This window comes from Microtus oregoni, unplaced genomic scaffold (assembly GCF_018167655.1).
Source record: "Microtus oregoni isolate MIOR12 unplaced genomic scaffold, Mior012 000016F_ref0000370, whole genome shotgun sequence".
Lineage (NCBI taxonomy): Eukaryota > Metazoa > Chordata > Mammalia > Rodentia > Cricetidae > Microtus > Microtus oregoni.
Genome location: NW_024543075.1, coordinates 35,644,250 through 35,671,916, shown reverse-complemented (window position 1 = coordinate 35,671,916; position 27,667 = coordinate 35,644,250). Strand labels below are relative to the sequence as shown.

The 27,667-nt window shown below is 48.4% G+C and overlaps 1 protein-coding gene across 4 annotated transcripts in view; it reads right to left on the bottom strand.

The window, feature by feature from the left end:
* Window positions 1–11,902: 11,902 nt before the first annotated feature.
* The window catches only part of Scube2 (signal peptide, CUB domain and EGF like domain containing 2), a 70,322-nt gene continuing 54,557 nt past the window's right edge, over window positions 11,903–27,667 (bottom strand). For 2 of the 4 annotated variants that reach the window (XM_041666742.1, XM_041666743.1), the window contains 7 exons: window positions 24,093–24,258; window positions 22,515–22,682; window positions 21,828–21,989; window positions 19,762–19,959; window positions 17,826–17,978; window positions 13,205–13,284; window positions 11,903–12,122 (listed from right to left, as the gene is read on the bottom strand). In XM_041666742.1, coding sequence (XP_041522676.1) covers window positions 11,970–12,122; window positions 13,205–13,284; window positions 17,826–17,978; window positions 19,762–19,959; window positions 21,828–21,989; window positions 22,515–22,682; window positions 24,093–24,258 — 1,080 coding nt within the window. In that variant the 3' untranslated portion in view covers window positions 11,903–11,969. The remainder of the gene's footprint in view (window positions 12,123–13,204; window positions 13,285–17,825; window positions 17,979–19,761; window positions 19,960–21,827; window positions 21,990–22,514; window positions 22,683–24,092; window positions 24,259–27,667) is intronic. The other 2 variants (XM_041666744.1, XM_041666745.1) reach the window with 2 other exon arrangements.

Sequence of the window (27,667 nt, the reverse complement as noted above, 5' to 3'; positions counted from 1 at the left end):
GTACCGCCATGTCTGGCTACACAGTACCAAAGTCTTGACTCTAGCCTTGGAGACTTTTCTATTTTGGCAGATTAAAGCAGAAGTAAGTTTTTTCCCCCTTCAGAGACATTCTGAGCATCACCCCAGATTTAAAACACAGAGCTGATGGCAGCCGAAAGCTGGCTGAGCCTGTTTGGATCTGTCCCTGTCAGCGTTGATTTTGTTTCATTTTTTGGAATGAGGGCAGATGTTGACCTCACATCAGACAGACAGCAAGAGAAGAGAGACAGAAACAAAGAGAGAGACAGAGAGAAAGAGACCTCTGCGTCAGAAGCAATGGTCCATTTTGAAGGTCAGGAAGAGAGGGAGAGAGGAGAGAGAGAGAGAGAGAGAGAGAGAGAGAGAGAGAAAGAGAGAGAGGCAGTGGTCCATTTTGAAGGTCAGGAGGGGAGGTGTCTAGGCTTGGCTTTAAGTTCTGCTGTCTGCTTGCTGTGGATCTCTGGCTGTGCTGCAGAAGGTTTTGAGCCTCAGCTGACCCATCCTGTAGAGGTCTGTGTAGTTTTTTAGATCACAGAGGCCTGGCCAGGGTGGACCATCAATAAATATAAGCCCTATCATTTTTCTTCCCCATCTTCAATACACAGAACCACAGACCTCTCAGAATCCAGTGGATCCTAGGCATGACCTGCCTGCTCGGAAGCCAGAGTGCGCAGCTCACCCTGCAATCATGTCCGCATGCCATCAGGGAAAGATGGTGGCAGGCCACAGAACCTGGAGCAAACAGCAGGAAAATGAAGCACTCTGTGCATCACAGGTAGACTCCCAGCAGTGTTGATGTGTGTACATGCACGCGCGCGCACACACACACACACACACAACACACACACATGCGCGCACACATACATGCACGCACTTGCATACCCAGGGGGAGAGAGAGAGAGGGAGAACTCACTCTGACCTACTTTCATGCTTGGTTCTGCATTGCCCAGTGAGAAAAAGTCATTCCTAGCTAATCTTTCCCCATTTTATTCTCAGGTCTGATCCCAGGGCCTTGCGCACACTAGGCAGGTCACTGTTCAACTACACGCTAGGCAGGTAACAACTGTTCAGCTACACACTAGGCAGGTAACTGTTCAACTACATTTCTAGAACTGTTTCTGGCTACTCAAAAAAAATTTTTTATTAACAATTCCAAATTTTCAAGTCACAAGCATAAAATGCTACAAAGAATACCTGAATGCCCTTCCCAGATTACCTGTCACTAAAATTTTATCAAACATGCACCGTTTTTCTTGAAACATTTAAGGACAAATTACATAATATTTGACCTTTTACCACTAACTTGATATTGTGTAGCTGTAGTCTAGCTCCTACTCGGGAGGCTAAAACAGGAGAATTGAGGTCAACCATGGCACAGTGGCGCACATACTTAATCCTAGCACTGGGGAGGCAGAGGCAGCTGGATCTCTGTGAGTTCAAGGTCAGCCTGGTCTATGTAGTGGTTTCCAGGACAGGTAGAGCTATATAGTGAGTGAGGCCCCGGGGGGGGGGGGGGCGGGGGGGACGACACATAGAGACAGAGAGAGAGAGTTAGGGATCAACCTGGGCTACACAGAAAGTTCGAGAGTAGTGAGGTTGAATCTCTAAAACTAAAAGGAGGAAAAGGGACTTTCCTCTCATGTAACCACACTACAGGCATAGACTTCATAAATTTACATTGATATTATATTTTTATCTAAATTATTCATGTTCCAGTTTTGTCAGTTGATGTGAAATTCTTTATAGCATTTTCCTCTAGTACAGAAGCCACCCAGGGTCATGTCTCTTCAGCGTCTTTAATCCAGGATGTTTTCTCTATCCTTCATGCCACGGACACAAAGAACCCAATCCCCTGTGTCCATTCTCTCCTCCATGCTGTGACTGAATCCGCAGTGAATGTCACTTAAGGAAGAAAGGTTTATTTTGGCTCATGGTTTATGAGGGCACAGTCACCTCGGCAGGGGAAACATCGCAGAGTTTGCAGTGGTGAGAGCATGCTGCAGGGCCTCCGAGCATGAGCATGAGCGCACAGGGGGCCTCCGAGCTCGCAGGGGGCCTCGGAGCATGCAGGGGTCCTGTGAGCACACGGGGGGGGGGGGGCTCCGAGCATGAGCATGAGCGCACAGGGGGCCTCCGAGCTCGCAGGGGGCCTCGGAGCATGCAGGGGTCCTGTGAGCACACGGGGGGGGGGGGGGCTCCGAGCATGAGCATGAGCGCACAGGGGGCCTCCGAGCTCGCAGGGGGCCTCCAAGCATGAGCATGAGCGCACAGGGGGCCTCCGAGCTCGCAGGGGGCCTCCAAGCATGAGCGCACAGGGGGCCTCCGAGCTCACAGGGGGCCTCGGAGCTTGCAGCCCCCCACCACCCCCGCTGAGCATGCAGGGGGGCCTCGGAGCACGCAGGAGGCCTCCGAGTACACAGCGGGACACAGGGGGACCTCGGAACACACAGGGGGCCTCGGAGCAGGGCCTCGAAGGACGCAGGGGGCCTCCGAGCATGCAGGGGTCCTGTGAGCACACGGGGGGGGGGGGGGGGGGGCTCCGAGCACGCAGGGGGTCTCCGAGCAGTCAGGCCTCCGAGAACACAGGGGAGCCTCGGAGCACGCAGTCCTGCCTCCTCACATCTGGAAGCCCAGGAGCAGGCAGGTGAAAGCTGGTGCTAAGCTTGTTTCCTCATGTTTTCCTTTTTATTCAGTCCGGAACCCCAGCCGATGAGAAGGTGCCACCCACATTCAAGGTAAGTGAATGTTTAACTCCTTGGTTAAACCTGTCTGGAAACATCCTCACAGATGCACACAGAGGGACGTATAGTATACTAATCATCATCACCCCTAAAGAAATCCATAACCATTATTGATCATTCCATATTTGCTCCAAATTACCAGCCTTAGACAACCTGTAATCTACTTTCTGTCTTCATGAATTTACCTACTCAGGACATTCCAATGTCCAGGACATGCCTGGAACCACACAATGATTGGTCTTTTGCGACTAGCCTCTTAATTGGCATAATGTTTCCATAGTTCATCTGTTTTCTAACACACCAGTGCTTTTTTGTGGTCGAATTATAATCCATTTTGTAGACATGTCTCGTTTGGTTTCGCTGTTCATCTCTGATGAACATTTGAGTTGTTTCTACCTTTTGTGTGTAATCTTTCTGTGTTTATCTCTGTCTCTGCCTCTACCCCCACCGTGTGTGTGTGTGTGTGTGTGTGTGTGTGTGTGTGTATGTGTGCACACACACATCTGACCAACTGAGTAGACATGTGTGGAGGCCAGAAATTGATCCTGGGTGTCTTCCCTTCTCTCTTTCTCTCTGAACCTGCAGCTCATTGATTGGCTGGACTGACTGACCAGCAAGCCCCAGGCATCCTCCTTTCTCTGCCTCCCAGCAATGGGATTATAGGCATCTTCTCCCAGCTCCAGTGCTGAGTTTTTTATGTGGGGGCTGGGAATCCACACTCAGGTCTCCAATCTTGCTGACCTAAGTTATTTATAACTTGCGTAAGGACACACAGCTGCTGCCTATACTGGGCTAGCAATCCAGGAGCGCAGGACGTAATGGGAGTGGAAGGTGGGCGTGATGAAACTGAAGCCTTGGAGAAAGACCATCGGAGGGCTGCTGCCTTGTGGCAGGTGCTCCTTGAGTCACTCTGGTTGCTCTTAGGATGTCCCGACTGAGGGCTCATGGCTTTGCACTCACACCCACGTGTGTGACGCAGCTGCTCAGAGCCGCCTTCCTCAAGCTGTCACCTGGAACCGTTCTGGTTGGCTCTCCGCCTCCATCAGCATCTTGCTACATTGTCCTCAATTTTGTATCCTGCTCAAGCATCAAACACGCCAGGTGCATTAGCCCCTGTGCCTGGGATGAGTTGGTCACCACAGAGAAGGCCACAGAGGGGAGGCAGCAGGCCTGGCGAGGATCACCAAGGCTCTTCTTGTCACCATGCTCTTCTGCCGTGTGTGGTCTGTCACACGTGGCTGTCTTTCCTGTGGCATCGGTTCCAGTTCCCGCTCAGTAACTACTGAGCTTTTCAACCCCCACTCAGGTTACAAGGCAAAGTCAGGACCCAAGCTCAAACTTGACGTAGGTTTGTGTTTCTGCTTCAGGAATGTTGTAGGGAGTATTAGTCAGACTTTTAACTGCTGGGACTGACTTCCCAAGGAAGGCAACTGTATCAGTCAGAGTTCTCTAGAGGAACAGAACTTACAGTGTGTGTGTGTGTCTCTGTGTCTGTGTGTGTGTGTGTGTGTGTGTTTGTGCATGTAGACAGACAGACAGATGGGATTTATTAGAGAGGTTTGTAGGCTGTGGTTTAACAATGGCTGTCTACCAAGATCCCAGTAGTTGTCCAGTCGTCTCTGCTGGCCTTCAGTACAAGCTGGAATACTGGAGAAGTAGGCTCCAGTGCCAGGGAAGGAATGGACTTGCCAGCAAGAACAAGGTAAGCAGGCAGAGAGCAAGCTTCCTTCTGCCTGTCCTTATATAGGCTGCCAGCGAAAGATGTGGCCCAGATTAAAGGTGGATCTTCCCCTCGAAAGATCTAGATTAAAGGTGGATCTTCCCCTTGAAAGATCTAGATTAAAGGCGGATCTTCCCCTTGAAAGATCTAGATTAAAGGCGGATCTTCCCCTTGAAAGATCTAGATTAAAGGCGGATCTTCCCCTTGAAAGATCTAGATTAAAGGTGGATCTTCCCCCTTGAAAGATCTAGATTAAAGGCGGATCTTCCCATCTCAAAAACCCAGTCTAAAAATGGATCTTCCCACTTCAAATGATTTAATTAAGAAAAAGTTTCTCACAGATGTGTCCAGCTGCTTGGGTGTTGGGGTGCTCTGTGTTGCATGGGTCAGTTAGAGGTCACTCCAAGATGAAATGTTAAGGCCTGTGACAGCAGGAAGTCCAGCTTCTGGTGAACTGAACTGAACCTCAAACAGCCGTACAAAGGATATTTATTGATTGTTACACAAGGTTGTTTTTTTTTGGGGGGGGGGTAAAGTATTTCCTCATACCAGGTCCTCTCTAATCTACATGTCTCTAGAGGAGAGCATCGCGTGCACTCATGACTTTCGTCCTTTATTGTGTATCGTTTGCAATACACAATAATCCAAGAGCCTCAGATGTGCAAGAGGTGACTTGTGACCAAAGTCATTCGAAGCCTGCAACACCCCTTCAGAAAAACAAAGAAAAACAATTCTACAAATCATGGGGGTAGGGGGCAGGGAGGATCACTGTTTTCCACAATGATTCTTCAAGGCCAAGTACTTTTAGAAAACAACTACTCGTTCTAATGTCTACCCAGATACAGTGACTCTGTTAAATTCCTACAACGCTGGGTTTTAGTTCATTCCAGATGTGGTCCAGTTGACAGTCAAGAACACTTGGTTCTGTGTCTCTGGACCCATTGTGAAGCAGAACATGGTGATGGGAGTGTAGGGGCAGGAGGAGTCTGTTCACCTAGGGACAGACAGGAATCGGCAAGCAAGGAAAGGACGGGAGAAACCTCCAAGGGCACACTCGTTGGAGGACCTGTTTCCTCCTAAAACGGTGCCACCAGTTGGGAGCCAAACACTCCACACCTGGACCTGGGAGGATGTTTCAAATCTGACCAGGGAAGAAATAGAAAACACCAGACTGTACCCCAGAATTGCCCTTCAGTCTTGGAAAATATTTTGGGATAAGAGAAAAATCCAAGTTGGGGATGTCGTAGCTCCTAGAGCCACAGATGCTTCACATCTGACAGATTACAAATTGAGGGTGACCTCTTCCTTTTGGTTATTTAAAAGAAAATGGCGCCCAAAGGGAATGGCATTATTAGGAGGTGTGCTCTTGTTGGAGGAGGTGTGTCACTGGGCTCGCGTGCTTTGAGGTCTCTTCTCAGGCTGCACTCAATGTGACAGTCAGCTTCCTGCTGTCTTCTGGTCAAGGTGTGGCCAGCACCATGCTGCCATGCTCCCCACCATGGTGATAATGGACTGAATCTCTGAAACTGTAAGCCATCACCTCAACTAAAGGTTTTCCTTTTAAGAGTTGCCATGGTCATGGTGTCTCTTCACAGCAATAAAAACCCAAACTAAGACACCCCTCATTCACTTTGTAAAAATGATTTAAACTATGCACAGATGTATGGGTACATAAACCTGTATGTGGGTACCTTTGGAGACTGGAAGAGGATATTGGATCCCTGGAGTGAGCAGCCAGACATTCAATGAGAACTGAATTCTGTTCCTACACAAGAGCAGCAAGTGCTCTTAACCACGGAGCCATCTGTAGCCTCCTTTTTCAATTACTCTTCCCCACCAACTCAGTAATATACATCCAGCCTACCCTAATGCCAATACTATAAAAAAGAATGAGTAGCGATGGTGTTAGGGGCCAGTATTGTTGATAGCTTGAAATCACCTAAACCAATGACTAATTAGGCCAGGCCAAGTGAGGTTCTAAACCAATAAATACTCTCCGTTGTCTATATCAAGTCAGCATGTAGTCAATCACCTATCAAAGATCAGCCCTGACCTTCAGAACCCTATCTGGTAGCATGTTATTTTGAATTTTAGGCATTTAAGTTCCCAGGCAAATAGCATGGGCAAAGAGCAAAGGTCAACTCTGCTTTCTAACCACTAGGTGGCACCAGTTCCAGGACTTGCTTGTTCACTTGGTGCTATGGTTAGCATGGCAATGCTAAGTTCTTGCTGGGTGAGTCAAGGAGCTTGCCAGGGCACTGCTGCCAGGCGTAGTTTGGGGAGCCAGTGCCCTGGATGGGCCTGGACTCACGACTCCAATGATTAGCTTACCCTAATGAGGACAGACCCTGAAACGCATTGCCCAGCGCCAACACATCCACCTTCACGTTTGTTTTTCCTTTCTCCACTAGACTCCCAGCTCACAAGGACAGAGATTTCTTTTCTAAACTGCTGTACCCCAAGCTCCTACAATGCCTAGTATTTCGCGGACCCTCAGTAAATATGCATTGCACAAATCAAAGAAGAAGCAAACCTGCAACAAAGAAGTATTAGTAACTAAGGACTGTAGTTGCATTGCCCCAGGAAACGGAAAACCAAGCAATACTGAGCTGTCGCCATTGTGGTAGATGGGCTTAATTTGTATTGTTTAATTCAACTAGAACAACTTGCCTGTAAATTAAAGTGGTTTCATTTTCTAAATCTATTTTGCTCCTGCTGTTTGGGGTGATCCTCGAAAAATACTTGTGTCATTTATTATTTTCAGAGTCCTGTTCTGTAGCTTTGGCTGGTCTGATGGTTGCTATGTGCGCAGGCAGGCCTTAAAAAAGCAGCCACACAGCTGCCTTCCCAAGTGCTGGGATTACATGTGAGAGCTACCATATTCAGCTTGTGTCTTTGGGGCTCTATTCTCTGCCTCTAATCATTGGAGTAGCCCTGCTGGGTCACCAGTCATTCTCCGGCAGGCTGCTATGAATACCTAGAGAAAGGAGATGGGATACTAGGAGCTCACATCACATACCCCTAGAATAGGAGTCGGTCACAAAAAGAAGGACTTGTGATGGCCTCTAATTTCCTATGAATGAGTCCCTCTGGCCTCTTCCAGGATCGTCTTTGGGGACAGCTCATGGCTTGCCTATTAGGTAGCTATGGGTAAGAAGGCTCTGTCTACTTAATGAGGAACCATTTAACTTCACTTGATCCATTTGCCTCTCAGATGCTCCTGAGAAGTCGTGTAGACATGGGGAAAGCCCTCAGGACCCACCTTAGGCTGGAGTAGGAAACAGATGGATGAAGATTGTAGCTGGGCCTGGAGGAGTATCCCCTGGTGCACAGGCTGACAAGCTGAGGCAGTCTGCAGGAGGTCACAGCCCTGGTCCATCTTCCTGCAAAGTTCTACCCAAGGGCAAGTGAATCCTTCCTGCTTGAATTCAGCCTTTGCCTTTCCCAAGTTCCTGCTTGCGGTGTGAGAATCATCTGCAAACTTAAATCCAGCAAACGCCTCTAGGCATTGCTCTTAACAGCTCAGAGGATGATTCAGAGGAAGTAATTTCCCCAGGGGAAGGTAATCATCTGCTGGTGTGAGAAGGCAGGCTCTCATTAGCATAGGAGCCGGAGGAGAAGTTGATGGATCCACAGCCAAGTTGCCACAGTGTATGACTTTAGAACGATATCCACAGCTGGGAGGTGGGACTCACAGACTCCCATGCCTGCTCAGAACGCACCCACAGAAACAGCTCTAATGACAGGAAGGTGGTCACTCAGCTGTGGAGCCCTACCCGCCCCCACACCCACCCAGATGGGTGCTTGGTCTGTGGCACCAGCCTCCTATATACCGTTTCTGTGCCTGTGTCCTCAAAGCCAACCACAGAGTCCATGGTACCTTTTAAAAACATAAGCCTGGGGGGGGGGGTCAGAGGATAAAATACTTGCTATATGAATGTGAGGACCTGAGTTCCATCCCAGAACCCTCATAAGAAAAATTAAGCTGGGTGTGGTGGCGTGTGCTTGTAATCCCGTTACCGGGCAGGAAGACACAGGTAGATCCCTAGGTTCACAGATCACCCTAGCATACTTGGTGAGCTTCAGGCTGTTCAGAGTCCTGGTCGAAACAAAAAAGATGGACGGCACCTAAGAGTGACATCAAATTGCCCTCTGACCCCCACATACATGTGTGTAAAACTGTGTGCGTGAAGGTGCATGTGGACACACACATACACACACTCACTCTCACACACTCAAATATAGATCACCGCATTTCTCTGCTTAAGTCCATCACAGACTCTGAAGGGTATATGGAATTAAACCCAACCCCTCCTGATTCCACAGCTGATGGACTCTGGCCCATCTGTGGTTCTCCAGCCTGGTCAGATGCCTTTTGCCTTCGGCCTAGACTTCCATGAACACAGGCATGTTCCTGCCTATACCTCTACCCTAGAGGTGCCACTCTCTGGAATGTTCTTCTCCCTAGTTTCCCCAGACCAGTGCCTTATCATGTAGTTTTGAGTTGAGAGGTCACATCCCCATATAGGCTCTACAGTCCCCAAACCTAAAGTGGCGACAGAGCCATTGTTACATCAGTTTTAGTTTAGAACATAGCAGTGCCCCTAGTTGATTCAAGTTCATTGTCTCTGCCTTCCAAAATACAAGCTCTCTGAGGGACCACCCACAGTCAACAAAATACAAGCTCTCTGAGGGCCAAGACCCTGTCTGCCTTATTACTGAGGTCTTTGGTTAATCTCTATGGCCTAAAGTGATACCTGGTGCAGATTATATGCAATGTGGGTTGACTTAGCAGGTAGACTGGCCAGGCCACTTCCTAGCAGGGCAGGACTCTCGCAGGGCAGCTGATGTGCCTAGAGTAGAAACTTGAAGACCTCAGGGGCTCACACTTGTACAGAAGCATAGGTCTGGTGTGTGGTCAGCTCCTGGAGGATGCTTCAAAGCCACTGTTCCACGCAGCCTCCTACCAAACCCCAATTATACCCACCCCAACCTTCTGGAAAGACAATACAATATGCTCACATGAACACAAAGTTACCAGACTCAACCCTCTTGAACGTATCAGCTGGGTCACTAACTCAGGCGAAATCTGAATTTCCACTTTATGGTCAAACGCAGAAATATAGGTCAAACTGTAGCATATCAAATGCACTTTAACTTTTTTTTAAAAAAAGATTTATTTTATAGCCAGATATGGTGGTGCACACTTTCAGTCCCAGCACTCAGGAGGCAGGAGCAGGTAAGTGAGTTCAAGGCCAACCAGTTCCTGGCCAGTCAGTGATACAAAATGAGACCCTTTCTCAAAACAATACAAGTGGAAATGCTGAGAGACTGGAGAGCTAGCAAACAGTTGAAAGCACTGACTGCTCTTCCAGAGAACCAGGGTTTGATTCCTAGCACCCATCTATTGGCTTAAAGTCTGTGGTCTGTAACTCCAGTCCCAGGGAACCCAACACCCTCTCTGGCTTCTTTGGGCCAGACATGCATGTGGTGCACAGACTTACATGCAAATGGAACACCCATACACATAAAATAAATTTTAAACATTAAAGTCAAAGGTTTATTATTTTTACATTGCATAGGTATGTGTGTGGGTATTATGTGCACCACATGCATGCAGGGCCAAAAAAGGCCAGAAGAGGGCGACAGATCACCTGGAAATGGAGTTACAGGCAGTGGTGAGTTGCCTAGAGTGAGCTGAAGCCCCGCCCCCCCTCGTCCTCTGGAAGAGCATCAAGTGCTCCTAACTGCTGAGTCATCTCTCTATTCCCTTAATGATTTTTTTTTTTAACTGAATATGTTTAAAAACTTTTTGGAAAAAAGGTTTCTTATAACCCAGACTGGCCTCAAACTTTCTACATCACCGAGGGTGTCCTTGAACTCCTAATCCTCCTGCTCACACTTCCTGAGTCCTGGGATTACAGGCGCCACTGTGCCTAGCAAGGAGCACAAATTCCTGAGGAGAAATTTCATCCAAATAAAAATTAAAAGTTCACTTAGGGCTTCAAAAATGTCAATGTCTCCTGGCATGGTGGCACACACCTTCAATCCCAGTACTTGGGAGGCAGAGGCAGGTGGAGCTCTGTGAGTTTGAGACTAGAGTGGTCTACATATAGATTCCAGGTTAGCCAAAGCTACATAGTGAGACACTGTCTCCAAAAAAAAAAGCAAAAATTATAAAAAAATGTTATTAATAGATTAAAAATATTGAGGTGGAAAACCAAGTTCAATAATAATGAAATATTCTGTTTTCTTTTTAAATGCTTATTAAACATTTTTTAGTACTTTGGTAAACAGAATTATGTGCTATAATTGCCACAGAAAGAACAAAACCCTATGGCTGTGTGTAGTCAGTCCATCCATTAGGGAGAGGGAAGCTTGATTGACAGGTCTCTTTTGGGGGGACATTGTATTGAGCGCCAAGTCCAGGGCCTTGCACGTCTTTGGCAAGTGCTCTACTACTGAGCTACATCTCTAGCCCAATAGGCTCTCTTTAGCCACTGTAGTGAGACTTTTGCCTGCTGGGAGGTGGGGGCAGGGAATTAAAATGTTTAAAAGCTCAATAATCTTGAAAAGTTTATTTGGGAGGAGATCACTATGCAGTCCCACTGCACAGACCAAAGTGACTCAGCTGTGGCCTGTGAACAGGTGTGTGGCCCACCACCAAAGGATGACAGTGGCCTGCATGATGTCACTTCTCTCAGACTCTCTCACTCGGGGAGAATGAAAAAGAAAGGCACTGGGGCCAGTCGCTCCTAGCACAGGGAGTCTTGCGGTACTGGCCTTGGACTGGTGAAATCTCCCTTCGATGATGATGGATAACTGTCAGGCATCGAGACCACATCCTAGAATCCTCCAAGCCCGAGCACAGTGCTCAGTGTGACTGAAGGTATGGGGAAGGCTGCTGCACCCAGCCCTCTGTGCTTGCTGTGCGCGCTACTGATGTCTCCAGAGCGCTGCTCTTGCCTTTTCATTTCTGATTCTTTCTAGCCTTTTTTTAAACCATCAGTGCTTAGAACTCATGTATTTAGGACTAACCGAGCATCACAGAGGCTGAGGGGATCAGAACCCTCCCGTGACTCAGATGGCCTGGGTGTCTGGCCTGGTCACCTCTGCACGAGTATAGGTGCTCCCTGAGAGAGGACTGGCCTTGGAGGAAGTGGAGCTGCAGCCAGAGTGGCCCTTCTGTGGCTTCCTTTGCACTACAGACCATCAGAGGAGGCCATTCAGCCAGCCCTTGACACCTCCAGGACACGTGCCCACACAGTGAGAAGCTGGTACTGCTTGAAGCCATCTGCCACCCATCTGAAGCTGGGGGAGAAACCCAAGTTCAGCTTCCCAAGATATCTGTATTATCTATAAAAACTGAGCTGTAAGGAGTCGCTGAACTGGGCATGCTCTCAGCCCGGTGACACTCCGGCCTGTGGAGGGTAGACGGCTTCAGCCCACTGCCCGCGGTGGACACTCTTCTGAGTGGCACGTGGGAAGAGTCATTTGTAAGGCCGCAGAAACCTTGACACTTTGGAACGTAGCAATCGGATGAAAGATCTTGGAAACATCTCCCGGGACTCCTGGGCTGTATACTTGAAATAGTTCTGGGGGTGTGCCAGGACATCAAACAGAGCCTTGATCAGTTTCTTATCCTGAAGAGAACAGAATGTTTGTTACCAGGCCAAAGCACTCAAACTTCCTGGCACGTTGCCAATGAAATCATAATGACTCACTATTGACGGGAAGGTCACTAGCTAGAAAACACTTGGTGAAAACTGGCTCCCCTGATTTTTATCTTCGCTCCAGGTTTAATTTTCCTTAATTGTTAATAATAAATATACATTACTTGATGAAAGAAATTTTGACATATGGCAGTTGTTTTTTTCTCAACTGTATGAGATCCAACATAGAAATTTGGAAAACAGTTTAGGGTTAGTGATAGGTGAGAATTTGGTATTAATTACTTACAAGCATCTAAAATTTGGTGGGCTTTGAGCTCATAAACTAGGAGCCAATGGCCTTTCACTGTTCAGGCTGAACATAAAAACTCTATATGCTCCTGACCTGGATTTGTAAGCAAGCACCCTCCACAGACGCTCAGTGCCATAACGCTCATGAACTCCCAGCGGCTGTGTTTGCTGATTCAAGACTAGAACAAGATCAAGCCAGAGTCCCAGGATGGGCTGGTGAAGAGCTCACAAAGCCCCACCCTTAGCTGAGGAGCAGTTGTTGGCTGCTGGAGGAGAGACACTCAGTGTTCTTCAGAGGTATGGTCCTTGGCAGGCTGAGCCCACTCCAGAGGCTGGCCCTACAGCCATGTACATACACTAGTTATATGTACTACAACTGGATTAATTGAATTCAGTGGTTATTTTAAAAAGAAGAGAGACCATGAAACTAGGAAGGGAATACCTTGAGCAGGGTCTGGCAGGAGTTAGGAGAAGGACAGATAAGATCAAACTACATTTTTTTTTTTGTGTGTGTGTGTGTGTAATACATTGTATATATAAAATGTATTATATAGATAAATAATTCTCAAATATATGTTATATACATAAAACACTAATGCTTATATATAAAAAAAATACTAAAGACAGAAACTTGACATTTAACAAAGTTAAATCACAGGAAAGGAGGGAGCTGATCTTGGTCTCCTTGGGCTCAGTGTCTGGAAGAAAGAGCTGTGTGTGGGGAGCTTATGGCTCCCTTCCTGTCTGCTGAGGCAGGTGCTCACCTTCAGTATTTCCTGGTGGTTCTCAGATGCGTAGAGCCTGCCATCTCGAACTATATCTTCAATGAGTTCCTGGTAGTCTTCTGGTGAAATAAAGGACACATTTGCTTCTCACTGTTTAATTCTTTCCAAACCCACTCTTGTGTCCCCGAGAAGCCGCCTTCAGTGTCTGCTCTCAGAGAACCTTTCCATTCTGACAGAGAGAGGACCAAGGCAACCAGCAGCTCCACTCAGCTGGCATCTGCCCTGCCTCCCTGCCCTGCCCTCCCCTGCCCTCCCCTACCCTCCCCTCCGAGGAGCCTTCTGTGCCTCCAGCCAAGACCCATCTTCTACCTCCCACACCAGATGCACCTTCTCTTCCCAAGTCAAGGACATTTGTGCCAGTAATGTTGCACATTTTCCTGCACAAAATCTTTCTGCTCATTCCCACCAGTGCGAAAACTGATCTTAAGGATATCTTGTTTAACTCCATCTCTCCTGCCAGTCCTCCATCTCATGTCTCTCTTCCCCTTTGTTTCCAGAGCAGGGTCAACCCTCACAGTCTACAAGTGAACTTTTCCTCTCCTGAACCCATGGAGCTTGGTCCAGTCCCAGGCACTCCTCCAAGACTGCCTACTGAGGTCTGCAGTGAGCTTCATGTTGTGTGTCCCGATGTCAGATGTTGGTCCTCCCTTTCCTCGTGCATCAGTAGCCTTTGACCTGGCTGGTCACCTTCCTCCTTCATCCAGTTCCTCTCTCATCTTCAGAACACTCCGCTTTGGGTTTCCCGCTATTTCACTGGCAGCTCCCTGGGGAGTCTTTGCTCTCCTCTGTCCCTAGCCTTTTCCTGTAGGAGGTTCTTGGGACTGGGTCCTTGGTGGTCTGCTCCTACCTATGCTCCCTGCACTGTGAGCTCATGTAGGCTTTTCTTTCCTCTCTAGTACCTGCCCCCCCCCACTGTTTTCTGTCCTTGCATTGGATAAGGTGACCAAGCATCTGAGAACCCAGAATGGTTGACTCTTCTCTTTAGTTGGGATAGGGCTGGGGATGGAGAACTGACTATCTGAGAAAGAACGTCCTTTTTGCCTTCTCATTAATCATTTCTTTGGTCCTGGCACACACATTAAATGCAGTGCACACGGTATTCCTGCTCCAAATGTAACCTCACCCCACTCTAAAGTCTAGCCTGCTTCCCATAGTCATAACTCAAGTAAGCATATGCAGAACACAGTGCTCTCCAAAGCCAAGACACATCAGAAACTGCCTCTCTGTACGCATACCATGTGCTGAGAAGCCACAGGAATTAAAAGAGCATCCACGGAGGGTATTGGGAGCGCTCCCAAGAAGTTTCTTCAGTCCAGAGATGGTGACGGGACACCCCCACTGCACAGTTAGTGCTTGATGCACATACGGTATCATTGCACACATGGTATCATTGCACACACGGTATCATTGCACACACGGTATCATTGCACACACGGTGTCCTTGCAGACACGGTGTCATTGCACACACGGTATCATTGCACACACGGTGTCCTTGCACACACGGTGTCCTTGCAGACACGGTGTCATTGCACACACGGTATCATTGCACACACGGTGTCCTTGCAGACGCGGTGTCATTGCACACACGGTATCATTGCACACACGGTATCATCATTGCACACACGGTATCCTTGCACACACGGTGTCATTGCACACACGGTATCATTGCACACACAGTGTCATTGCACACACGGTATCACTGCACACACGGTATCATCATTGCACACACGGTATCCTTGCACACACGGTGTCATTGCACACACGGTATCCTTGCACACACGGTATCATTGCACACACGGTATCATTGCACACATGGTATCATTGCTGCTGCTGCTGTGGCCCCTTTGCTTTGTTCTAATGAATATATATTATAAGAGCACAAATTCTAGTCCAGCTTGGCTTGCAGGGTGACTCTGTGGGCTATAGGACCCTGTCTCAAAACAAGCACACCAACAGCAAAGCCCAAATCAATAAAACAAATCAAGAGAATAAGTTTTATTATTTTACTCTAAAAAAAAATAGGGTCTAATGTAGGCCAGGCTGGCCTTAAAATTGCTAGTAACCAAAACTAGCCTCGAATTCCTGATGCCCCTGCCTCTACCCATGAGTGCTGAATTACAGGTATGTGCCCCCATGCCCCATTTTAGTTAGTTTTGCATCCTTGTTCAGTGTCTGGACATCAGAGGACTGGCTGGCTTCTTTCCATAAAGGGGATCTACTATTAGGAATAGAAGTTGTCGTGCACTCTGGTGTAACAGAAAATGAGACTGGGCTTTGCCATTATACCAAATGCTTCCAGACTGTTGTCTTTAACACACACACACACACACACACACACACACACACACACACACCGTTTCTAAGAGTTCCTGTGTTTCCTGGCCCCCTTCTGCCTTTCAAAACACAGAGAAGTTCAGAGATTAAAAACTCAGGCTCTGAAGTCATCCCAGTTCTGCAACTTTGCCATGTCTGGATCTCAGGTCAATTACTTAAATCTCTAAACCTGAGTGGCCTCATCTGTAAGGTCAGGAAGTGACCGGGTCTGATTGATGGGATGACCACGAGGAATGTGCCCCATAAAAGCCACTGTGGTGCATACCTGGTGCCCAGCTGGTGCTCAGGAATGCCCAGTGCCTGTCACCATGACCCTTGTTTGCCCTTCTCCAGAACGTACTCATGTGCTGTGATCATCCCCACCAACCCCCGCCAGCTCCCACTAGGACCTCAAGTGCCCCCAGATACATGCCAGGAGGCTGGGCATGGCCTTCATACATGTGCAAACAACCTGCCACCTGAGCTACATCTCTGGCCCTTGCTTTCATGTTTTTTCTATTAAAAAAGGGGGCATTTCTGCTGGTGTCTGTGTTGAAGTCTGTAGCCAGTGGCACCGCAGGAGGGCTTAGGAACTATGTGAGATGAAATCAGAGGGCTATACTGAGCCAATCCTGCCCTTCGCTGCCCTGGGCAAGCTAACCTAACATCTAGCTGCCCACTACAGCAAGAGAGCAGCCCCCTGCACTCAGAAGAGAGGGCCCCCACCCCTCACCACAGTCCAGGATGAATCTAACCGAAGGGAATGCCTGTAGGGGAGCTGACTGCACCACCACTGAGGCAGATAGCCCCAGTGGTTCTATCGGCCCACAACTGGGCCTTGGGTTGGCCCACCCTAGCATCCACCCCATCTAGGTTCTGCTGGAGCCCAAGCCTTAGAGTCTACTTGATTTCCTCCCTGTCCTCATACACAGGAGAGCTTGCTGAACATCTGCTTCCAGGCAGAACTGGGGGCTCAGTGTCTTTGTCAACAGAGTCCCAGCAGTCAGGCTCTGAGAGCCCTTGTCCTGGGTATACATGTTACCGAGGCAACTGCAAGGCAAAGCAAGAGCCTGGTCCTTGCCGTTCATTAGAAATAAACTACGTAAAGTGAGCTAGGAAAGCCGAGGATGGGGTCTCTTGGCCTAGAAATCTTTAAGGACTCCCTATAAAATTAAGCCTACTCTCCTGAGCTCGGCATTCAAGGCTACTCACTGCCTACCCCCACCCTCATTTATCTTCCCACGCTCCCTACCCACTGGCCAGATCGGACCCCGGCTGTGCCAGGTGCTCTATCCTTTGCCCTTTTCCTGAATGTTCTTCCTCTCTGTTTATACCCCAGTCCAATTTACATATTCTTTCAAGACCCAAACCTCTTGAGACTGACTTGTTCTCTCGAAGCCTACTCAGAATAATTGCTGTCTTCTGCCTGGTGTGGGAGGTCCTCCTCCTACAGCTGCCTTCTGCACTGGCAGCGTTTGTACCCACCCTGTAAATCACCTACAGCAAAATACACACTTCTGTGTTCTGGCCACTATAAATATTTGTTGCCCAAGTCTCAGAATCTAAGTAGATTCCCAGGGGTTAGAAGGATGCAGAAACATCATCTGACTTGTCCAAGATCACAGAGTCAACAGCAGGGCCCAGACCTGGAGTTAAACCTCTTCCCCTTCTCGGGAGCTAATAAATGTCACAACCTTACAAAGTTAATAAACTTTTGAGCAATTACTATCTGCCAGGAATGGTCCCAGTTTAAACTCTTAATGTTCAGTCAATGATTTTCTTCATCACTCGTTAAGAAAATACGGCTTGCAGGCATGGTGGCGCACACCTTTAACACCAGCACTTGGGAGGCAAAGGGAGGAGGATCTCTGTGAGTTCAAGGCCAGCCTGGTCTACAGAGCGAGTTCCACAATGGCTTGACTAGATGTATAGCTCACAATTAGAAGCCCTGGGTTCAGTCGCCACCGGAAATCAAGGAAAGAAGACTTAGAGATGGTAAACCACTTACACAAGTCCTGAAAGAGATGGCTGGCCACCTGACTCCACACACTTCCCTGTATTTCCTAAACTGTCCTTTTCCATTCCTACAGTAAGTGTCCCCAAATGTCTGTTTAAAATGTGGCCCCAGTGAGTTAGCCATGTCCTTTTGCCTCACTGTGCCTGGCTGGCTGAGCGGGTGTGCTTGTTAGCATCTGCCAGCCAGCTCAGGAGCCAGTTCCTTCCATTCAGAGCCCAGCCACACCATCCCTGCCATGGCCACAGCCTGAGCTTCCCAGCTCCTGCTTACCGTCGTACGTCACATAGGGGACCTGGAACCCTCGGGCACTGTTCCCTTCATTGGACTTGAACTGAATCCACAGCTTCTTTGACCTGGAGGTGAAGGCGATGGGGCGTTCGTAGGTCTGGCAGGTTTCATATGTGGTCACAGAATTTGCTGAAGCTGCCAAGGGAAGTTGGAGGGTGTGGGGTTCAAGAGGCATCATGGAGCCAGCAGGCAGGAAAACTTTGAAAACATGTAACCCACACAGTAAGTTAATCTCAAGAGCTCCTGGACTGGGGCAACAGCTCCCTTGGTAGAGTGCTTGCTTGCCTTGCAGACATGAGGACCCGAGTTTGATATGCAGAACCCATGGTTTGTTTTGTTTTGTTTTTTGTTTATGTTTTTTTTTAGGCCAGATAGAGTAGTCATGGGATAGCTGAGACACATAGACCTGAGGTTTGATGCCCAGACAGTCTAGTCTACTTTATAAATACCAGGCCAATGAAAGAACCTGTCTCAAAAAGAAGACAGATGGTATCTGATTGACTGAGGATTATACTTTACCCCAAGGAAAGGCTAAGTAAGCCCCACCTGCCCTCAGCACACAAACAGCTACAACCCAGGCTATCCCATCCACGGTATCAATAGAAAGATGGCCCCAGGATCCAGACCCAGTGCTGATTCCCGGCAAACGTCACCCCCTTATTGTAGCTGTCTGGGAGTACACTACACATTCTATGAGCTTGATCTCATTGATTCCTCTGAATACCATAGAGGTTGACCAATTACTACCTCTGTTACAATGAGGGCTTGTGGTAAGGACAGGATCCAAACCCACATCTGACTTCAGGCATTTGAACCACTAATAACAGTCATGGCTCTCTTGAACTCAGAGCGTGTAAGACTGAGTTTATCAACATTCCATCATGGAGAGGGCAAGAGCTCATGACTGCACCACCCCCCAGGGCCTCTGCTCCGTGATCTGTACAATTCTTGGTTGCGTGGAAGAGAGACATTTTCTTTAGTTGTGTGGTCCTTGGGAAGGTGCCCATGTTCTGTAAATAACATCTTGCCCATGCTCCTAGGTCAAAAAAACCAAAACAATTTCTTCCGCAAAGACAAACATAGAAGAGAGACTAACTGGGAAGGAGAAGGGGATTACTTAGAGAGAGACACAAGAGGATAATGGTGGGAGAATACGATCAAAACATATATCACATACATGTATAAAATGTCAGAATGAAACCCATTTTTTGTTTTGTTTTTTTGAGACAGAGTTTCTCTGGGTAGCTTTGGAGCCTGTCCTGGAACTCACTCTGTAGACCAGCTGGCCTCGAACTCACAGAGATCTGCCTGCCTCTGCCTCCCAAGCGCTGGAATTAATGGCGTGCACCACCACCACCCAGCAAAACTCATTATTTTATAAAAGTGGTATATACCAGTAAATTTAAAAAAAAAAAAAAGAAAGGAAGGAAGGAAAAAAAACCCACATGACTCCTTCCAAGCACTTACAGCTTGAACTCTTTTAGTCCTAGCAACCCTACCAGGCAGCGACAGGATTTCTCCAACCTGACCCTCCCAAGAAGACTGCAGTGAGAAGCTTAGAATGTCCACCCAAGGTCACGGACCCAGAAGGAGGTGAACCTGGGCTTGAGCAAACTCTCAGCTCTGTCATCAAGCTGCAATGATGGCAGCATCCTTTATAGACACCAAGGCTGACTCGGGATAATGGGAGGGGCCGTCCTTCCTGGCTGGACCAAGTCTTTGGCTTTGGACATGGCTCCCTAGAGTGAACAACGTGAAGTCGGCCCCACTTGGCTACAAACTCATGTCCCATCCCTGTTCCTCTATGAAGGAAAGAATCTACTAGACCTCATCCTCACATTTAAAGCTGGGGGAGGGTCAAGGCATCAGGTTTCCCAGGCTGCCTTGGGAGGGGATGGAAGCCCAGGGAGAGACGCACAGGTTTTCCGCATCACCAGGTAGTCGCCACAGTCATCTTCTATGGGCAGGAAGATCTCGGGGACCACGATCAGGATGCGGCGTTTAGGCGGTGGGTTGATGGTCCAGGTGCACTCGGAGTTGGCAGGGTAGTTCCCAGGGTAGTTTGGGGACTCAATATACCCTGTGAAATCCCCCAGCTCCCCTCCACACTTCCTGTCTAGAAAGGAAGTGCCATGAGTTAGGAGGGCAAAACACTGTCATTGCTTTCTAGACACCCCAAGGGTAGTGGAGAGCAATAGACTCCCTATAGCAAGGAAATGACGCCACCTCAAGAATGCCTGTCCTTCAGTGCTCATGGCCTCTGTGGGTGCCAAGCAGCCCAGGCTCCCCAAAGCAGACCACCTTGCAAGCCTGAAGACACCAAGGTCGACACATTTAATCTTTGCTATTTTGTTTACAATTCTGTGTGTCAGGAGAACCTTATCACTGAACTCAGAACACAGCTCACAGCTCAGTAGAGAATATTTGACCAAGACCTTTTTGATGCAGATAAAACATATTTTTCACTTTTCTGTTTAAAGCCACATCTTATTTTTCAGTGGAGAAGGAAGTTTCAATCAGCTGTTGGATGCACTTGGACATGGAGAGCTCATGGGTGCGCGCCCACTACCTCAGCGCTATTGCCAGGCACTGGCTCCCCGACATGTCGCCCAAAGATCTGGGGCTCAGCCACAGACCCAGTCAGGAGTTCCTCGGGGAACTTACTATTTAATACTGTTGGGTAAACCTGTACTAGAGACTGTGACTTGGATTTAGCAGTAGTACAAAAATAATATTAATAACTAGGCTTTTCTTCTGAGAGGAAAAGGGGAAGCGAGAGTTGTGGAATTCAGCCTGGGAAACCGTGTCTCCCGATGGACAGCCACGGCCTAGCGGGAAGACTGGGAACAGAGTCATCCTGGTATAAGGAAGAACTCCCCCAAAAATGAGTCTTCCCAAAATCTCGTCTACCAACAGATGAGGCCCCGTGGACGGCAGTGAGATTGCTGTCAAATATATATTCAGTAGCAGTGTCTATAGCTAAAACTACATAGACAGAGAGGGCATTTGGCGCTAGGGCTATAGCTTAGCGGTAACATTCCTGCCTCGCATGCACAAGGCCCTAGGAGTTCAAGCTCCTCCACTGAAATGAAAACAAAACACAAACCAACTAACCCAGGATAGAAAACCAGATAACCTCTCACCATAAAGTGACACAGATTCCACGGTCCTCTCAACCCCAAGCGTCTCCAGTCTGGGGGTCGGGGGCTTCCTCACTAGTCTGGATGGTGGTCACTATTAGGTGGCCTTCACTATAGAATTTCACATAGCAGGCAATGCAGGAAATGCCCGCTTTAGCAAGCCCTTAAATGGCCCTGTTTTCCACTGCTGAAACTACAGATCATACTCTAGCATGACATTCCAGGCCTCCTTTTCCTGGCCCGCCAGCTCTTCTGTGCTCAGGTTCGGAAGTCTGCTCCCAGAGGCTTTCCACTTGCCTAAGCCTCGGCTTCCCTGCGGGCTGTCTGGAACATGGAGCTCTCTCTTATCTGCCCCATCCTCCTTCCATGCTCTCCAAAGACCTTTCCTCCAGAGACCGGTCCCTTGCTCCTTCTGCATTCCTCCAGCCTGGCTCCTGGCAGCTTGGCCAGGCTGACTTAGCAGGATGCTGGGAACAGGGCAGGCCCTCAGACAATGCATGTTGAGCTAGGCTGAACTAAAATTATCCTCCAGGGGCAAGTCTAGCCGGAAGTGTAGAGAGGAAGCTGGAGTAGCTCGGGGACACAAGGTGCACTGTTTTCAGCACTTGCTTCAATCCCCGCCCCACACACATAAAAAAGGTGAGTACTTCTGGGTCCTAGCCCTAGCTCCCACTTAAACAGCCAGGACTGCATCCCTCTCTCCCATAGCACTGGTCCAATATCATACACATGATCCCGAATGAACCCAGAACCCCAGCCGCCGCCTCTTCACACCCCTGCCCAAATCTGAACCAGGCCCTTGCCCTCTAATGCAGCCTGCGAAACTCCTTAGAGAAAAGCCTACTTTTACACTGCGTTATGTTGGTAGAGCCATCAAAGTCCGTGGTAGTATTCCCCGGGCAGGAAACACAGCTATTTTTTCCAAATTCAGGCTGGTATGTCCCCAGTGGGCAGCGGATACATCGGTGTGTGGTGGTGTTGTAGAAATGCCCAGGCGAACACTGAACTGTGAAGAAAAAGACTATTTTTAATCAAACGCTTCAAGGCATATGAAATAAATTATTACGCCTAACTGAAATACTGCTTTCCTGGCAAGCTTGGATTAATTAACACTCGATTCCCTCAGCAGCCGGAGCGAGCGGGATTCGTAACAGTCAAAATGCAATCGAATGCATGCACCAGGCAGCAGAGGTCACCTCTTAAATCTTCGGGGTGGGAACAATGAGGGCACAGACTGAAGGTGACTTGGGTTTCCCTTGGGAGAGGCGGGGAAGTGGGAATCTGGACGGGGGTGGTAGGCCTGAATGGGGGTGCTGAGTGAGCAGCTAGGCCTGGACACTGAGCTAGAGGAGGATTAGAACATGGAGCTCAGGAGGTCTCTGCTTGTAAAACCTGCTCCTTGCTGCCCGGTCATCAGACCTGTGTGAGCAGCCTAGGTGGCTGGGGCGGCCCAGACTGGGTCACATCTTCACGGGACCCTTGGGAACTCAGGAGAGAAGTGGAGTCCAGAAAGGGGCAAGCAAGTACTCACCTCTGGTTTCGCAATCCTGGAAGGAAGTGGCTCCCAGATGTTTAGTGGGAAGACCTCCTCCACATGGGAGGCATGATGTGCGGCCCACATCAGGCTGAAAGGTGCCCAGGGCACAGAGTTGGCAAGGGGCAAATCCATCTGCTGAATATTCACCTGGTTGGCATAGACCTGGAGGGAGTAATGGCCCTGGGTGAGGGAGGCTCCTCAGGGAGGCCATTCCCTACCCCTTTGTGAGGCCCAGTACCCCATGCTGACGTCAGTTCACATATCAGTGAGAAGCACCCAGCCAGCCTCACCGGGATCCTCAGGAGGAGGCGGGCAAGTGCACACAGGCCCACAGAGCCCAGCACAAAGACGGGCACCAAGAGGTCTGCTATCTGCTTCTAGTACGAGAAAGGCCTAACGTGTGGAGCCTTGGCCTGCACCCTACGCACGGATCGCTTGTAATGGGGTGGGACTGGGGTGGGAATGGAGTGAGGGGGATTAAGTACCCTCTGCTATGGAGTCAGGCTGGCTATGAGACACAGAAGCCCACCCTCACTTAGAAACTGCCGGGCCTGACTTAAAGGGCCTCCCATTGCACCGGTTACTCAGTTGCTTCTCTTGAACAAAGGTGTGTCCTGGCCAACCCCAGTCAGTGGACCAAACCTAACTAATTCACCCCACATGGACAGAGGGACCCAGTGACACTGGCTTTAAGTGTGGTTCCTTTTCCCCTCTCCAGATGGGGAAAGGAGGCAGACATTAATGAAAGACCCTCAGAAGCTCTTGTTCGTTAGGAAGCGGCTTGTCGTTAACTAGATGCTCTAGAGAGTCTGTGTCTCCTGCAGCCTCACCTCAATCCATCTTCTGTTTATTTGTGGGATTTTTGGTTTATTTTGGGGATTTGATTTATTTTTATTTATTTATTTGATTTATTTGGGGATTTTTCCAGTTAATTTTTTACTAATTTTGTATCAGGATGGATCCAATGTATTCCGATTACTCTCTCCTCCACATTTCTCTCCCTCTCACCCCTATTAATGCCCCCTCATGACTACTTGTCCCTTTTCTAGATTTATGTGTTTTGGTATTGTTTTGTGACCCATTTCATCTAACCAGGGCCCTTTAGAGCAAGCAATGGCTGAGGTCTGCAGTGCGCATATTTGCCGAGTGAAGAAAGCATGTCAGCACAGCATTTATATTGTTCTGCAATGTCTTGCCCATATTGTTGTCTTTATATTGAGACAGGGTCTCATGTAGCCCAGGCTGACCCCACACTTACCAAGTAGTCAAAGAAAACCTTGAACTCTTGATCTTCCTGCCTCCACCTCCCAAGTCCACTACCATGCACACAGGACTGGAACTCAAACCCTACCAATGGAGCTGTGTCCCCATCTTCATCCATTTGCTCCTGTGGGCATCAGCTAGGGCGTCAGGTGCCAACCCAAGCACTAGAGGACTGATAATAAACATGGTCTCTGCTTGTGGGAAGACCAAGGTCCAGTGCACATCATTCAGAGACTTCGGGGTGCCTCCCAGCCTTGATCTAAACAATGGCACTGGGGTTGGAGGAGTAGGAAGGGACAGACTCCTTACCACCACATTCAGACACATTCCAGGCTTCTGGGATTTTTAGGGCCCCAAGATTTCCTGGTCTTGGGTATGGTTCACAAGTGACTTGTCCTTCCTCATTTTGGAAGGTTCCATTTGGACATAAAATGCAGCTTTCTTGTAATCCATCATAATAAGTCCCAGGCCTGCACTGACTAACCAAAGGGGAACAGCCTGCTCAGTGTGAGACAGAAGCTGAGGAAGCTGAGGTGAGTGCTAGAGATGAGGGTGTTTGGGTGAAGAGGGACCACACTCCCTGTGCAAACCCTCTGGGTTCACACTCCTATCATCCCCGGCTAATAGGTTGGTACCTCCTTAGTCCAGCTGGCTGCCTGGGGCCATAGCACTTGATGATGAAATATTGAAATATCACGTTGATTGTTCTGGTTTGGTTTGGTTTTTGCTTGTTTGTTTAACTTCAGGATTGCCCTAGTTTACAGGGCTCTCAAAGGAGAATAAAGGTGAAAATTATTCATTCTCTCTCTGTCTCTCTCTGTCTCTCTCTGTCTCTCTCTGTCTCTCTCTCTCTCTCTCTCTCTCTCTGTGTGTGTGTGTGTGTGTGTGTGTGTGTGTGTGTATTTTACCTGAAAGTATTAGGGACTGGGCCTACAGCCTTACACATGCTAGTCAAACACTCTACTGCTGAGCTACATACAGGTCCAGCCCTGAGGGAGGTGTTCTGAATTCCGCCTGGCAGCATCCTGAAAGGCCTCCTAAAGGAAGTCATATTTGAGTCAGGTCTTGAAGGATGGCTAGGATCTCCCCAGCAGAAACGGGCTGTCCCAGAGGTTCTTGCACGGCCATATTGGAAGAAAAGGAAGGGGAGCTGGGAATAGGTCAATGGAGTTCCTGAATTCCAGACACTGGGATTTTATTCTTTGGGGTGGGGGTGGGGTGGGGTGGGGGTAGTCACTGGAAGGAGCAATCCCATCAGAAGCTGTGTTTTCCTTCAGCCTCTGCATGGGTAAGGTCTTGAGGGTCTCATAAAACAGCATACTTCAGATGCACAATAAAATGCATTCCAAAGCATAAACCCTTGTAAATGTTCCAGAAAGAATAAGCAATAAGAAAATTCATGACTGTGCTTCTAATGGCTAGTTAATTCGAGATTCTGATGGTGCTAGTTAAATAAGGATTTATGCCCTGTTCTACGGCATGAAAATGAAGTAAATATACCCAAATTGGCTTCCTATTTCAGCAGTCAAACATCACCCTTGTGGTCACCCCTAAACAGCCTTTCTGTGTAGCTGACATTAAGTACCTACTGTGTACACGACACCATGGCAGGTGCTTCACCTGTTTATGCCATGTATCCCTTAGCATAGTCCTGGAGAGCAGGTGGCATCACTAGCTCCGGTTTGCAGAAAGAGAGCCTAGGAAGAGGGGCCTAAACAACTCGGTCCGAAGTCTCACAGCCTCTGTGTGGAATACATCTTTGGTGAGGTTCAGAGCTTTGAATCTAAGAAGGGCGGGGGGTCCTCCCTGGTTTAATGGTTAGCATCCTGAACTCTGACTGAGGAGAGGAAAAGGTGACTTCACTCAAGAGGAGACAGAAGCTCAGGCCTTTGTTAAGCAGCTAAAGGGCTGACGAGAACGTGTTCTTTTTAGAACTTAAATCTTCCAGGAAGTAGAAGAGAGGAGGCACAGACAATGCTGACTATTGCAGATCTCAGCTGTCTGAGGGAGTGCTTATCCTACGTTAGGGCAGCTTGAGCAGGGGAACCTTAGGGTTAAACAAGGTAAATGATCTCTCATCAAAAAGTTCATTGCGGACAAATCTCTGTGAGTTCAAGGCCAGCCTGGTCTGCATAGCCAGTTCAAGGCCAGCCTTGTCTACACAGCAAGTTCAAGGCCTACATAGTAAAACCCAGTCTCACAAACAAATGAAAGTCATTTATTTCATACTTTTCATTATTCTCTCAAAAATATTATTAAAATAAGGTTTTATTTTTATCAGAATGAGGCTATGCAATATTTCAGGTATTATTTCTACAGTTAGATGTACTCAACCAATAAAATCTACACTTGACACTTGATATTGTTCATATTTTTCTCTTATTATATTTGTGGGTTATTTTTATATGAGTTTGTGACTTTTCAAAAAGATTTATTTTATTTGTAAGGGTGTCTTGCCTTTATGCATATTTGTGTACAGTGTGTGTGCCTGGTGCTTATAGGAGCCACAGGAGGTGTCAGGTCCCCTGAAACTGGAGTTACAAATAGTTGCTACCATCATATGGGTGCTTTTAATCAAACCTAAGTCCTCTGGAAGAGCACTGAGCCCTCAAAGAGTTTGTAATTTTATTATAACTGAAATCTTAACTGTGAACCCACCTTGCTTCCTCGGCATTCAATATTATAATGAGCAGGGTAATATGTCCGTGGCAGAGTCTACACTTCGGACTTACCCTCTATACCACAGCCTCATCTGGTTTCTACCACCACGCCGCTTCTAGCCCATGTCTCATGAAAAGCTGGGCTGAGTTACAGACAAGGCATCCACGCATCATGCTGGATCTCACCCGTTCATTCCAGTGTCTATAGTGGGCTGGTAAATAAGAGGATAACTTTTATAGATTTCTCCATCCAAGCTGTCATAGAGGCTGGCGAAAAGCAAATCGATGCCAGCCTGACCAGAGTGCCTCCGACCTGCACCATTTCCACTGGAGGAAGAGCAGGCGGCAGAGACCTAAGTTAGAACTGTGATCCTAGCGACAAAGTCAATCCTTACGTGGAGGCAGATCAACACGATTGGCACCAGCGGCTCCTCTGGAGGAAAACACCGTGCCCATGTTCAGGCCTAGACCTGTGTCTCGCTGCACAGGGTACCAGGATGGTCCCAGGACTGTCTGAGTATGGCTCTACCTTGAAGCTACTTACCCAACCCCCATCCCTTGTCAAGGTTCCACTTGAAGAGGCCTCACATCCTCCCACATCAGCTGGGATTTCTTAACTGATCAAAGGGCTGCCCTGTGGTCAAGAAGACCGATTCTTTCTCCCCACGGTGAAAGGCCTGCAAACAACCCCATCTTGTCAGTCACAGTTTCCATACAGAAAGACCCAGGGACAGAAGTCATGCCACACTCCTTCCAGATACACTAGCTTCCTCCACAAGGAACACACGGCGGAACCCTGATGCACGCCTGGGAACGGCACTGTGCATGTGCGCTGGATGGGACCTCGATCACATGGCCCAGTTGCTTCTCTCTTCCCCTTGAGTGGCCTGCTTGTGCTGCTGCCCTCGGACAAAGGAGGCAATTGCCCCCAGAACACTTCACCGACACAGTAAAGCTTTTGTGTGCTGTCAGTGACCATTAAAATCCTAGTCTCAAATCCCGCACAGCTGTTTCTCCTCCTCTTAAAAAAGGGGGAAAAAAATACAAGAAAGCCTTTCTGATGCAAAAGGGCAGAAAGCAGCAGGGACCAGGATTAATGGTGACAAAGAGGCCTAAAGGCTTGCCCTCTTTTCAGCTCCGAGGGCTTTGAGTATTTCAGGCTGTGGGCAAACACTATGGTCTCTCTGCAGCTAAGAGCATGAACCTAATAAAAGAGGCCACTCT